Source organism: Mya arenaria, chromosome 9, assembly GCF_026914265.1.
Source record: "Mya arenaria isolate MELC-2E11 chromosome 9, ASM2691426v1".
NCBI classification, from domain to species: domain Eukaryota; kingdom Metazoa; phylum Mollusca; class Bivalvia; order Myida; family Myidae; genus Mya; species Mya arenaria.
The window spans coordinates 9,531,083-9,547,199 of record NC_069130.1 but is presented as its reverse complement, the minus strand read 5'-3'; the positions used below and the strand labels follow the sequence as shown (position 1 = coordinate 9,547,199).

The 16,117-nt window shown below is 33.1% G+C and overlaps 1 protein-coding gene across 1 annotated transcript in view; it reads left to right on the top strand.

Annotated features, from left to right (window-relative positions):
• The window catches only part of LOC128246834 (uncharacterized), a 114,388-nt gene that overhangs the window by 72,900 nt on the left and 25,371 nt on the right, over nucleotides 1–16,117 (top strand). The window contains 3 exon segments of the mRNA XM_052965303.1: nucleotides 2,826–2,932; nucleotides 5,188–5,343; nucleotides 10,769–10,933. Of these exon segments, the coding sequence (XP_052821263.1) occupies nucleotides 2,826–2,932; nucleotides 5,188–5,343; nucleotides 10,769–10,933 (428 nt within the window).

Genomic DNA, 16,117 nt, shown 5'->3' with positions numbered 1-16,117 from the left:
CAAGTCAGAGGTGTCTAAACTTCTGAGGTGTAGCTACACCATAATTGCGGGCACAATGAACTAGGGCAGTTTGCGAGCAATAATATTATTGCTCCCAAACTTTTTTTTTAGGGTAGAATGCGCTGAGGCCTGTTTCCCATTAATCATATATTTAAAAAGATCAATTTAAACACAAACACACACACAAACACACACCACACACACAGAGAGAAAAAGAATACTATAAAGAATTCTATAAGGGGCCTCTTTTGACTAATGTCTAATCTAAAAAAGTGTAATTTGGTGTAATTTATGCATTATTTATTTACACATATTGACATAAAATGTTCACCAAGACAAAAAAAAAATGGGGGGGGGGGAGGGGGGTCTTGGGGTAGCAGGTGCTTGCATAATGAAGTGATGAAGTGATTAACTTCTCATTATGCCACACATCATTATTATTAAATATTCCTTCATCCAATTTTGAGACTCTCCATGCAGTAGGTATGTTCACAGGTTTAGTGGATCATAAAACATGAATAGCATAAAGAAACTATTAGTTACAACCATAATTCTATTCAAAATATCTGCTCAGAAGTGAAAATGTCAATGTGTTGCCAGGTTACGACAGAAAAATATGATATGATCACAAGACAGAACTGGTGCTTTTATGTGTGCCGAGAAATGATTGTTTGAAATGGTGTAGGCTTAATGTTTATTATGAATAATACGGTTTAATTATTTTTGTAAATTGCAGCTTAAAGTCAAATAACACTGCTGATGATGTCTAACAGGGTCTCCGTGAAAGAAAATAGTTCTGTTTGATGATAAGACGGCCTTTGGAATAACCTTTACATGAAAGTAAAAAACCTGATCGTTATTATTATATAGTGACTGCATACAATCGGGTTCTGTTTCTTAATTTACTTGGAAGGATAACTGATTGGAATTGCAGACATCTGCTTTAGAAATTGGAATATGGTGGCCTGTAACCTTGATGCATGGAGAGTGATTTCGGTGGTGATCGATGGGTAATACTATGATTTGGGGAATTATGGTTCGAAATTGTAATTTGGCATCTTAGAAGCATATTAATTCCATGGTGAAGGTTACAGTCTAGCGAATAAGAATTTCTGGAATTATCATTGTAATTTGTGGAATATTGGATACAGACATGGAATAAAATCACGTTTTCAGCACTAACTTAAACCAGAAATGTTACGGTCACTGTGGCCACCTAATCGACATGCATTGAACAAAATTTCATAAATTTCAAGAAATTTAGAAGTATGCAGAGTGAATTTTTGAAAATTGAAAGAAAAAAACAACTAATTTTCAGCCAATCAATTTGATTAAAATATAATTTATAACAACCAAGAACAAAATATTTGAAAAAATCGATTGAAAGACATGCTTGTTGATAAGATGGTCCGATTAAATAATCGATAATTTCTAGGAAGTGTGGACATGATGGTGAATAATCGGTTTAATTGAATATATAAGCTAATTCAATGAGAACGATTTGTTGAAAATCGAGTCTAAATGTCCAAAAAGTGGCAAAAGGTTAGAAAAAAGATGAGAATTGAACTGCGAATTGAGGATTATGATAAAGACAATGATGATAAAACCCTGGGTAAGATTTTGGAAATCTTGATTGTCTATGAAATGTATAATTAGAACTGACAAATTTGCTACTCTTGTTGGCAATTAGTTTGCTTCTATGCTGAATTCACAATTACCATGTCATCAATCTTGCCATGCTTACTTTCAGTAATAACATGATAATTAAAGCTTCATCATCACCACCACCTCCTACATCATTGCTGTCATCATCATTATCATCATTGTCATCGTCATCATTGTCGTTATCGTCATCTTTATCATCATCATCATCATCAGCATCATCATCATCTTCTTTGTCATCACTATCATCGTTGTTGTTGTAGTCAGCATCATCATAAACAACAACAACAATATCATCATCATCATCATCATCATCACTGTCATCATCATCATCGTCATCGTCGTCGTCGTCATCATCTTCATCATGAAAACAAACATCATCATCATCATCATCATCATCATCATCATGGAAAGCATCAATTTTTTGGCCATTTCAAAAAATAATTGTATGAGAGGCTTTTTTCTTGGAAAACAATTTCTTAAATAAGATTACCTTCAAACTTCTTTGCCCAGCTAGTTTCCTGAATGTGGGAAATGTAATTGACTTCTGCCTGATTAAATTTAAATCTCTAAGCGCAGACATTCTGTGACAGAAATAGTCCTACTAGAATTACACAGATTTCCACCTTTCAGCTTTATATAAGGCTCTAAGAAGATATAAAATTATGTTTGTTTATGGGTCCATTTTTGAAGACAAAAACATGAACCAAAAGTTTCTGGGATTCGCAGCCCCTAAACATAATATGAATCTTAATCTGACCTGAAATTAAAAGAATTTGTATCATTGGAAGGTACTGTTTTCCATGCCAAATTATGCATATAAAAACAATTGTTATACAATACCTACCCACCAACCCCTATATTTTTTCAGGCTGTTATCAAAAACAAACCTATTCTTTTATTTGGTCTATCTGACAAAACAAATTTGTGACATTGTTCAGCTTGTCTGGGTTATTTTCTCAAAATGTATCATCATAACATTGATGGCATTGTCAATGTGCACACAATTTAATAAAGGCTATGGCTTAAAAACTGTTAAAAGACTTCAACATGAGACTTGGTACACATGTTCAATTAAGAAAATTTTCAAATGTCTAGCAAGTCCCATTACACTTACTCCATTGACTGTTTCAATAATTTGGTTTTAAAATGTCTATTTTCAGAGAAGGATGGAGAGCCCAGTCTACCGTCTGGTTCCCAGTCTCTGAGTAAGGCAACTGGTTCCAAGCTCTCTGGTGGAAAGAGTCAGAGCACCAAGTCAAAATCAGGGGTGAGTAACTCTTGTAGCTTAAAGCTTTATTTTGTAGAGGGTGCGAGGGTTAGAGATTTATTATGAAAGCCAAAATAGAAACCAATTTTCATGACCATCAATCCGTTGGAGTTTGATTTTAATTTATTCTCTAGATTTTTATAATGAGATCCCTTGTTTAGGGGATTTAAGTTGAAGAAGTATGCATTAATTTTATAAATATGCTGTAAGTGATGCATCCAGGGAATTGTTTGATCTATAATAGGGCTGATTCTTTAGAACTTTTTTAAAGTTAACAATGTGATTAACGACTTTGTTGTTAATTTTTAAATCATGAGTTTTAAGATGATTTGCTCACGTATTTAAATATAAACAAGTACAGCTGAAACAATTGTCTCAAATCATTTGATAAATTTATCATATCACAATTGGATCGATTAAACTTCCAGAACTGTTACGATTTAAAAGTTAACAACGATGACGTTAACAACGTTGTTTACTTTAACAAAGTTCTGGACAGTTGGCCCAATGTGCAACGATGCAACATCTACATGATACTGTTTTGGCTTTAATATACATGTGCAGTGTGGCTTGGTGGAATAACGATCGCAATATAACATGAATGGCTGACTATGTCACGTGTGTGCGATTTGGCTCGAAGGCTTGTTAATGCCATTATATACTCTCCTGTTCATTGTAATCCACCTCCATATTGACCTGATGGTTTTTTGTGTGAACTATCACAAAGTGCAATAACTCTTCGATGATTTTTTTTTTAAATATATTTTTATATATCAATGTTTAAAAGGAATATGCAGGTTCATTCAATTATAAGATTTGTTTAGGGTCAGTCTAAAAGATACTTACGCCTGAACGCAACGAATATCATGCAGTGGATTTGTCTCTGTTGTTGTGGGTGGTTGATTTACATATCAGCCGATTCAAAGGTCAGATCACTAGACAATAGCTAAGAGTTGCCTGCCAGACTGTGTTTACCCTTACATCAATTCTGTAAGTTAAGACATTCTTGCGAGCAGCCCTTGTTGTGTCCGCTTCTTATTAGCATTGCTGCTGTTGGTAATCCAACTTAAACCATCAGGATAATGTGGGTGGATTCGTTACATGAATGGATAATTTTGCTGACTTGGTTTGCTATGACTTAGCCTGGTGGATAACTTTCACATATTGTAATGAACTAGTAAAAATCAATGGTGAATAGGGGGCTTATTTGTTGCTTGTACTATGTTAAGTGTGTTTCCTTTATTATCGGCTATACATTTTGTCCTATATCGGAATGGTTAAACAGATAGGCGGAGCTTAACCATTCAGTACCTAGCATGCGGATAAATTGCAGTGCTATTCACTTATACCCCATGCTAGTTATTGAACGCTATTGAACGCTATTGAACGTTACTGAATGTTTTTGGATGTTATTAAACGTTGTCCTTGACAATGTGGTACAAAATATGTACGTCACCGACTTCCGTCATCATTGAAATAATACATTCATGCTGAATTGCTTGTGTATAATTTTGATAACGCTGTAACTTTTGCATAATGATTACTACACAGAATCATAATAACATCATGAAAGCGTTCATGTGTGCAGGCCGAGCACAAAAAAGTCATGTATAACTGCAGGGTGACTATCTGAAAATTAAGTGTTACATTTTTGAACATTTTAAAGGGTTTTTAGATTTGTAAGCATGTACCAATGTCATCTCATCATCATTATTATTTGAAATTTTATTGTCATAAAGAAATTGGTTTCTGTGTCTCTTTTCTTTAATATCACTCGTAAATATTTGTCCTATGAATCTGTTGACATGTTGTAGAGACTAACATCATGACCTGCAGTATATATATCCAAACTTTCCAAAAGTCTTAATATATAATAATATTTTCTGTTTTTTGGGGTTTTTTTTTGGGATAGACAATTAATTGTCACAGCCTTGGCATCACTTGCATCGTTGTCATCGGCGCTTGCATTGCTGTTGTTGTCTTTGTCAGTGGCATGCAACAAATTTAACCTCGGACATAGCTAAAAAAAAAATTCAAACTATTTACATGAAACTTCACACCAATGTAAACCAGTGACAATGACTCCATATGTAGCAAGCCACATGACTCCGAAATTGAAATTGTTAAATTATGTCCATTGTTTCAAAGAATAAACGGACGAGCATCGGCATCTCCTTGCGACACTTTTGTTTACGTTAATATGATTTTTTTAAGCTGAAACTTGTTGCTTGTTCTTTTAAACGTCGCTTAATCAGATGTCGAGGCGAGAATCAGTGATTGGTAGGGCTCAGTCCATGCTCGAAGCTCCGATGTCTAAGCAACGTCGGAGTTCCCTACAACTTCCGTTTCAAGCCTTTTTTCCCTCGCCTAAGCTCGGCGAAAACTCCCGAGCAAACCATGATGAGTCGTCCGTAAGTTCTGGGAAGATGGAGGAAGTCAGTTACAATATTTATATTGTTACATATTCCCCCTACCAACCGTATTTTCTGTACTGGTCTCGCTTATTATTCATGTATGCGCACTCTCTCACATCCCCACTTTGTGTTGAGGAAAGTTATTATTATGTAGTAGTCTCCCTTAGTTAGAAAACTGACATAGTGACTTACCCCCCTTTGTCTTGTATTTCCCATTGTAGTTTGTTTATTCTTGCAACTGCTTTATATGTTAGAAGCAAACTAATTCAATGTTAATGAATTGGTTACAATAATACCTTGTAAGTTTGATCTGTCGGGGGGATTAGATTTTGGGAACATGGGAACATTTTAAATTTGACTTTACAATACACTTATGTAATTTACTAAAAATGAAATCATATAATGATTTGAATTTTTCATATTGTTATAACTGAGCATAATAATGTTCATGCCAGGGCTTCTAAAAACCGGCAATTTGCCGGTCTGGACTGATTTTGACCAAGCCAGACTGATTTAAGTTTCAAAAAGTGTAAAAAAAATTGGTCCGAAATTTTCTCTTTTTTTTATAATTTCGGTCCAAAACGACAAGGCCAGTAAAAGTTGCAGCAATTGTAATCAGGGCTTCTAACACTTTGGAACCTCAATCAGTCCAAACCCGGCGACGACCCCCCCCCCCAAAAAAAAATCCCCCCCACACTCAAAAAAGAAAAATCTGTTCAAAAGTCCGATTTTATAGAAATGTCATACATTTTCGCGACGTCTTTTCTGTCAATATTGTTTGCGATGTGGCAATTCGTAAGAGGGCTCTAGAGCCAGCATAGCCGATTTGGATAGTCATTAATACAAGTTTAATTCAAATGAGATTCTCATCGAGTTCAGCGGCGTTTCTGACAAAAAAGACTGCGATGTAATTAACTGTGGCTGTCAGGAGGCGGTCAGACGACAAAAAGTGAAACAGTACTATGATTGCTTAATGCTTCTTTTGTGGGTCAACATTCAACTGATAATCTTGGATAATATTATATATCTAGATTTATAATCGGGGCAACAAGCTTAAAGTGTGATATCGACAACATTTTTTTCATTGCTGCGAATAAATATGACGTAAGCGGCGGACTCAGCTGTCAGACTATGTAGTTAATCAAGCGTATCGCTGTTGATATCCTATATATTATAACGTTAATTAATTCGGTATTTTAATGCTTTTACGGATTAACAATGACATGCATTTATCTTTAAAGCCGTTTTTAACCAGCAATGGTTCTTTATAACAATTTAAATTTAGCCGTTTTGTAATCACCAAACAGATATCATGTAATGATCAACGACGACATAGCATATTGCCATGTGAAAATATGGACCGATTTTAACACTTAATCAGGAAAGCTGCAAGCAGATAATTAACACACAGTTTGTTTAATTGTGTCTTCTGCTTATACCAAAACACCTGATTGGACCAATTGCAAGCGTCTGCTAATTAACAGATAGGCTATCGAGTGATCAGCGTAGCGGAAAAAGCAGCTGGTCTCATGGTAACCAAGACACTTTTATGGCCTATTGGATGTAGTTCTGAATGTGTGAATGACCCATGAATGTTTGTGTATTACAATTTCTACATCTTTAACTTACTTAGTTGTTTCGGACCGAAATTACAAAAAAAAAATAGAAAATTTTGAACCGATTTTTTTTTAATACTTTTTGAAACTGAAACCGGTCTGGCTTGGTCAAAATCGGTCCAGACCGGCAAATTGCCGGTTTTTAGAAGCCCTGATTGTAATACACAAATATTCATGGGTCATTCACACATTCAAAACTACCCCCAATAGGTCATAAAAGTATCTTAGTTACCATGTGACTAATGCGACCAGCTGCTTTTTCCGCTACACTGAGCACTCTAGTATAGCCTATCTGTTAATTAGCAGACGCTTGCAATCGGTCCAATGACGTGTATTGGTAGTTCGCAGAAGACACAATTAAACAAACTATGTGTTAATTGTGTGCTTGCAGCTATCCTGATTAAGTGTTAAAATCGGTCCATATTTGCACATGGCAATATGAATATGCTATGTTGTCGTCGATCATTACATGATTTATCCGTTTGTTGATTACCAAACTGTTAAATTTAAATTGTTCTTTTAAATTGCATATTATGTCATTGTTAATCCGAACCTAGTCATATATAGGATATCAACAGCGACACCCTTGATTAACTACTTAGTCTGGAGCTGAGTGCGCTTACGTCATTTTTATTCGCAGTAATGAAAAAATCGTTGAAAAAAATATTGACAGAAAAGACATCGCGAAAATGTGTGACATTTCCAAATAAACGGACTTTTGAACAGGCCTTTCTTTTTTTTGGGGGGGGGGGGGGTTGTCGCTGGGTCGAGACCGATTGTGGCTGGGTCCGGACTGATTGAGGTTCCAAAATTTTAGAAGCCCTGTTCTGAGCTATAAATATTTCCTTAAAGAAACATTAAAAGTCATTATGGCTCCAATATATATCCCAACAGGTCAAAATGGCTTGGTTATTGAATAAATTATTCACACATTTTATATAAATTATGTATGCAATGTAGTACTGATTGGTATCATAACTCACATATTTGTGTATTTATTATGTTATAGCAATTACTAATGAATGCTAAAAACTGAAGTACAAGCTAACAGCTAGCATATTATGTAGGTCAAAAATAAGTATTACATACAAAATAAAAAAAAAGAATATTTTCAAAGCAATTGTACTTTTAAATTTTTAACATCCTGCACATGGGGTTAAAGGGACTCGACACCAGATGATAACTTTGTAAGTAAAGAAAGAAAAAGAAAATTGCCAAATACTTATTGATAACGTTGTGTACAACACATTAAATATGACCTACTGATGTATTACAGCACGAACGACAAATGTATCTTTCGCAGTTATTGCATATTTTTCCATTGCGAAATATACCGGGTAAATCCCAGTAATTTTAAAATATCAAAAGTATGTGTATCTGTACTAATCACATGACTTTCACAAGCTAAATATACACACTTTAAACTTGGAAACCAATATGCGCTAAATTTAAACGGGTAAACTCAGCTTAGACGGAGATAAAATATTCCTTTAATCATGTAAAATGATTTATTATCGGCCTCATACTAACTATTGACAATTCTAGGCTTGTTTTGAGGAACTAATGTTTTGGCCAATTTTAGGACCATCTGGTGTCTAGTCCCTTTAATGGCAGAAGGTAGCAAGCAACATAAAAATATGGAAAGTAAAGATATCTTCTGACATTAACCCCCATGCTGTAGATGTTCTTTTTGATTTATTTAAATTTATTTGGCGGATTACGTCATGGTAACAGACTGTTATAATTACTGAGAAAGCCTAAAGATAAAATTAATTTATGACATCAATAAGTATTTCTGGAATTATATATATAGTGTTATGTAACACCAACATAATTACTGTTTTAGAAAAAACAGTAATATATAGCATGCAACAATAACAGTTCTGACATTCTTGTAAAAAACGGTAACAAAATGCTGACTTAAAAGAATCCGAATTAGCACCCAGCCTTCTGTTTGAGAATAACAAAAGTCAGGAAAAACTTTCAAAGTAGAAAAAATAGTAGAAAAACAACCTACTGACTTTGCATTTTAAGCCAGCTTAATTGTTTTCACAGATTACAGAAATAAGGCCATGAAAAATAATCTTCGGTTCTTAGGCACAATTTTAATGAAAAATGTGGAGTTAGTTTCAGATTTTTTAAATTTAAAAAAACTATTTTTATATAAAGAAATAAGCCATTTATGCATTTAAAATTTGAAAAAATGACACAGTCCTAAAGCTGTCGACCCATTTTTGGCATAATTCAATATGATTTTTTGTGTCAGTTATATAATTATGATAGTTCATTTTGACATTCTGCAGAAAATGATGGAGGAAAGTGTGTAATAAAAACAGGATCAATTCTTTAAAAATCCTTAACCGTGATTGGCCAAGAAATTGTGCAATCTCCAGGCAGCCTTGTCTTAACAAATTCCAGTGTAAGAGGGACAAATCCGTATCGTATTTTGATAGCAAAAAGAGAAGCAATTTTAATAAGCTCAACTCCTGGACTGCAAGGTCATAATGTTTGCGACTTTGCTGACATAACGAGACGTTATTTGTCTCCTGTGATGACCTGGAAAGGAAATTGTCGTGATTCATCATTGTTTTACCCGAACGTTGGCAGAATTGTGTTACCACAAAACTTAAAATTAGCTGAGGAAAGTAAAAAAATGAAGAAACAAGACAAAGTAGCTCAATTGTTGGCCTACTTGCGCTTATTTTAGTCAAAGTACATCATTATAGTTAGGTTGAGATTTTTTTTCCGAAGATTGGGACAAGGTCAAGGGCTTTAACGTATTCAATAAAGCATTCACGAAAAGTATGTGTCACAAAGAAACATTCATTCTGAGATTGGAGCATGAAAATGAATAACTGTAAAAAAAGGGCAGAAAAGTTGATTATTACGTTAACCTCAGCATTTCTGAGATCGAAAATAACTTGACAATTGTCATCGATTTATCTCATGTCGTGCATCAATAATATGGGTTAAGACTCTAATAGATGAAAATTGACATATTCTGTATTTGCTTGGTGTTTATTCTCATGTTTCCTTTAGTGGGATCACCGAATGGATTCTGATTTCCAATGATCATTTAGAAAGCTTCTGAGGAAGATGTTGGCAAAAGTTTCATATAATCTTTAGTTGGTTTTATGAAATATGTTATTTAGCAGAACGCACGTGTGATCTGGCTTAGTATAGAGACAGTCGGCGGCAGCACTAATATAGTGCTGAAGGTTATGCTGATTCATTGGTTTAGTGAAGAAAAAAAATGATCATTTATGTACATGCTTTTATATTTAAATTAGAAAGCAGCGTTACCATTAGTTGCTCGTTCATTAAACAATGTACAGCTTTGAATTATTAGCAATATTACGGCTAGTTCGCAACAAGCATGAGCTTTTTTAGTATCTCTCAGGGGAGGTAACTATAGTTGTGCATGTACTGACTTTGCAAGAGTTGTCTTTCTTTTGTAGACACATTTAATACACTTCATTGCCAGAGTTTTCCTTAATAAGCATGTCACAGACACTTTAACGAAAGAGGAAGTAAAAAAGACATTCTTTTTTAGTATTTCTTGTAAGTGGACAGGAATAGGCATGGTTTTGCAGTAATAAATTAAAATTCAAGATAAGAGTCTGTCATAGAGGTATGTTACTATGTTATAAGCATTATTAAACATCTTGTGAAAATTTATATGTTTAAACTTGAGATCTTGATTTTGAACTTGATTTTGATAGATTTGCACCTGGCGGTGTCATTTTAATGTTATATAAGGCTTTTATTGTTGAAGAATTATATCTTCATTTTACATTGTTTTTTAGGGAAGTTTACGAAGTCGGCGGGGAATAAACCTTTCTATCGACGACACATCTTTTCCGATGGAGCTCAAAGCTTCGATAAGTCCGCAGGGAACGCTTCGTGAAAATGATACGCGAAAACAGAAGCAGCCGAGTAAACTGACCACACTCTTCAGTCCGATGAATAAGGTAAGAAATTAAGAACAGAAACATTTTAAAGGTGGAGTTTAATTTTCTTATAATTGGACGATAAGAGTTAAGTGGTGTAATTGTCTTATTATGCCAAGTTTAGAGTTGTGATTATTTGGTATAACTTCTGACAGCCTTGCAAATTCAGTTATCTGTTACTGAATAACATTAAAATATTCTTGACTTTTTGCTTTGCCGAGGCAATTCTGATTATTTTGTTCCACTTTCTTACAAATGAACCAGAAAAGAAATAAATTTAATATCATTCTGCTAAAATAAATCCTTCAATTATGATAGCCATATTGTTTGTAATTTAGGTCAAGGTCCACTAAAAGAGAGTGCAAATCACTTATCTTATGGAAAATGTGTGAATTTCTAATTAAATAGAAAACTGAAATTGCTTAAATTGGTCATATTTCACATTTTATGGTGCTTGAGCGTTCGGTCAAGGGTTGGCCATTTAGTGGACCGACATTTATTGGCTATTTTCGGTTTTGAATTTGCAATCGGAAATATTAGTATTGTGAATGCTTTTTCATTGGCATTTTAAGTTATAAATGCTAATAATATAAACAAAGACATAATAGGGCTAACACTTGAAATAAAACACTTTTCTTTAAAAGCAGTATTTTCTTTTTATGAATATAAATTATAAAGTAACTGTTATTTAATTTTGATTGGCAATGTTAAAATGTTGTCTATAAGCTAGCAAAAAAAATGACTAAGTTGAACAGACATATTAAATAAAAAAGAATTGTGTCAAATCACACCGCTTTTGTTTTGTTCAAGTTCACCTTGGGCCAAAAAATCACTTTATAAAAAGTGACATATTTCTTTTTCTTGTATGTTTGTGATCGAAATTCAATCTGAAATTATCCAAACAAGAGCCATCTGACAATTAAATGACATAAAGGGGTTATTTATGGAGATCATTAATGATTATATTTTTTTCCCCGACATTTTGACCGCAATATCTACGACATAATTTTTCTATAAATATATTATATTATACTATATTTTTATCCATAATTACAGTTCAAGGCTAAAAACAAGAGTTTCATGCGATGACTGAATGGTATTTCTCAATTTGAACACTTAACATTCCATGAAATTGATATAAACAAATCGATGAAATATTAGACACAATGAAAAAAATGAAACCGAAAGTTGATTCAAACCGTACTGACATTTATTGCATTCCTCCCACAGAATTATGAAACAATATGGTTTATTTTTGTAATAACTTGGTTTTTGTGTTAAGTTTTAATTGATTTATGGATGTACCTAATTAATTGTTGGGGTAAAATTAATTGGTCTGGTAAAATGAAAAACCTGTCGGCTGAATTACGCCCCCACCTTCAATTTAATTGATCGGTTTCAAATCGGTTATTTTTTTATTTTTTTGATGTTTTAGAATAAATGTGCACATCAATGGATGAATATGCATGTTTCAAAGCATGTCTTCTATCTAATGTGCAATATGATTCCTTACTGAAGTGCAGTCGACATTACAAACAAACAAACATGTTTACAAATAGCAATCAAAATGGATATAACAGCAACAGTCTTATATTACATTTTAATACACGCATCTTTGTAAAACATGTTCAATGTCCTTAAAACCGCTTACAGAAACTTCTCTGTAATTAACTCACGAGGTCTCTAATAAATACTGCAGTGAATGCACATGATTTCGACTGCGCTCGGTACCCCTGACACAACTTTAAGGCTTGTCATCAAATGGTTACTTGTGGTTGAAGGGATTGGGAAAAAGTCCCGAACAATGTTTTGGTATTACATTAAGGTAAAGAAGTTTGGTAGCATTAAAGTCATGGTGTCTTTGTCATGGACGTTGTTGCCATCTCGAAAAATATGTTTAATGTTAACCTAATAAATTGAAAGTCCTCAAAGAAGTTTGGTATCTTCATCATCGATGTTGTTGCCAACTCACAAAATATGTTAATCATTAACCTTAAATTGCAAGTCCTCAAAGAAGTTTGGTATCATTAAAGTCATGGTGTCTTCATCATCGATGTTGTTGCCAGCTCGGAATATATGTTTATTGTTTACCTTAATTGAAAGTCCTCACTTGATTTGTAATATAAAGTGTAAAAGTTTTCCATCATCAAAGTATTGGTGTCATCATCATCATCGATGTTGTTGCGAACTCACAAAATGTCCTCAATGTGTGCCTTAGCTTAAAAGTCCTCACTTAATTTGTATTACAAAGCAAAAATATCTGTTATTGTCGAAGAGTTTGTGTCATCACCTTTGATGTTGTTGTAGCCTGTATTATTAAAAAGCTTTTAGTGTTTGCCTAAACTCAGCTGAGACATAAACAATGATCACGAAACTTGATACACATGTTTTTGATTTTCTAGGTATTACAGGGGACATTATTTTGTATTAAAAAACTGTTCAGTAATGTCCCTTGGTCAAGTATGTCGCTATTAAATGTTTTATTGACCGCTTTAAAGGACTAATTTAAGGAGTAAAATTTAATGGAATAAATTTAAAGAACGCGCATGAATTGATAAACCTCGAAATTTGCCCTTATTAAGTTAAATTGTCAGTACTGAGGTTTCATTGTCAAGGTCATATTTGTCATTATGGAATGCATACACTTATAAAGTCATTCCTAGAAAATCTATTTTTGCAATTTCGATAAACAGATACCCAAGTACATTATAATTAAATTAAAGCTTTAAAAATGTATGTAACATAATACTTATGGGAATGGGTGCATTTGTGCATTAATTAAGAATGAAAAAGTAGCATTTATGACCCTGACTGCATTAAAAGGCCAGTTTATCTGGGTTTGACTTTGAAGTTAAATTATGTACGAACATATTTTCATTTTCTTGGAAGCTAATTTAAGTATATTTGTCATAAAACCAGATCTATTCATGAAAGGAACTGTTAAACGAACTCTATCACAGATTTCATATTGGAGACAATAGTCAAGTTGTTCAGAATTTTGTTAATGTTAACAATGTTGTTAACTGCATATTTGTTAACTTAATCATTGTTAACTGCATAGTTGTTAACTTAATCATTGTTAACTGCATAGTTGTTAACTTAATCATTGTTAACTTTAAAAAGTTAACTATTTCAGGATGTGCGCACATATTTACATGAAACAAGTTCAGCTGAAACAGTTGTCTCAAATCTTGTACATGTTTTTCTTAGTTAATCAAGGGACATGATTCCACATATTTCAGCTAGACTTATTGAAATAAAACTAACTAACTTACCTGTATATATATTGAAACCAATATCAGTATCATAAATTCTTGTTTTAAAGAAGGCCAAAACCTCAGGGGACTCATTTTTGAGCTGTACCAATTATTATACATGATTTATATGATAGACATATATGGTTTATACGACAGATTGTAATCTTTGGTATTTTCACAGTCCAGTGACTGACTGGCCAACTTCTGACTGTAACAATCAAACATCTAACAGGTTTATTGTTTTAAGAATGTTAATGCTCCTAACCCTGGGGGACAACACTTTTTATACATGTTTTGTAGTTTTACCAGGGCAGACTTAACTGATGTCTGATACAAAGATCATTTCAAGTTGCTTCTGAAATATGTTGAATTATGTCCCTTGTTAAACTAAGAAAAACATGTACTTTCGCCTTGTGTGTTCTTTGTAATTAACTGTTCTGATCTTCAAAGAGAAATCTTTTAAATTATTAAATAAAAAAAGGTTATTTTGAGTAAGTCAGTATTTTGACATCTGTGACCTTGCATAATCTTCAATGTAAAAAAACAACAACCAAAAATGTTTTCATGAAAGTATAACATAAAATGAATCAATTTCCCAAAATAACAGTATGCATGTTTGAAGTAAGTTTCATTATTCTGGGTGAATTCTTTCTGCAGTTATGCCCCTTGAACTAAAGAACAATGGTTATTTATAGTTTATGAGAAATTTTGTTATAACTTGGGGTTTTGTTAACTTCAATTCATATAAAAATAGTATTTTATTGATATCTCATTTTAAAGACTACCCTAGGGAAGAGTGAAATGGGGGAAGAAATCTCCTATTGTCCATTTATGACAGTTGGAGCGAGGTATTGTGACAATCAAGAACAGCTAGGGTACGCTGGTTTAGCAGTTACTGACAGTCCGGCCAATTAAATGTTTGACAATACTTTAAACAGCTGATGGCTGTGGTCAGTGTGGCATGGAGAAATAGTTTTGATTTTTGAAGTGTTTCACAGTGTGGATATAAGGTTTTGTTATTAAGTTTGGATGATAAAATTTGGATATTCTGTAGACATTTAAAGACATTATAACAACAAATTTCATGTGTTTGTGTTGGCATATGGCAAAGTTTCATTGAATTTGAACCATTAATGGTTAGATTATATATATATCTAAGTTTGCAACGGGCCGATTATTTAGAACTTTGTAAATGTTCACAATGTTGTTGACATCTTGGTTGTTAACTTTTAAATCATTACTGTTCTGGAGGTTTAATACATACACTTGTGATCTGAAGTATTTATAACAAAATTTAAGACAATAATGTTTTAGCTGTACTTGTTTATATTTAAACAGGAAAACACATCATCAAATATTTCACATATAAAAGTTAACAATGCTGTTGTAAATCATGTTGTTAACATTAAAAAAGTCCTTAACAATCGGCCAAGTGTGTGCATAATTGGCTTCAACAAATGTATTGTTTTATTAATTTTGAAGTTGAAATAGTTCTCTGCCAAGTTTCATTCTCGATCTATTATTAAGTGCACTGGGTTGAAGTATGCTAAGGGCGCAAAATATATTTCATGCAAGCTTCGATCTCAATTCTTAACTATATATGGAGTTTTGTTAAACAGCTCAGTAATATTTCAAGATTTTAAGTTTTGAATTAATTCATAAGTTGTGTGAAACTTGTATTTGCTTGAGTCATATAGTTTGACAATTTAAGTGTGTTTGCATTGAATGAAAGATTGGGGGGAGATTTTTTTTAGAGTTCTTCTTAAAATATATGATAAAGAAAAATTCTCTGAAGTGGATTTGATTTCTTAATCTTAATAGAAAACAGATGGATAGTTATTCATATTTAACTTAAATTAATATTAATTTAAATTAATATAAATGATACAAAATTTAATGTATTACGGTATGAAGCAACTGACAAATATATATATTTTAGTGTAATGAT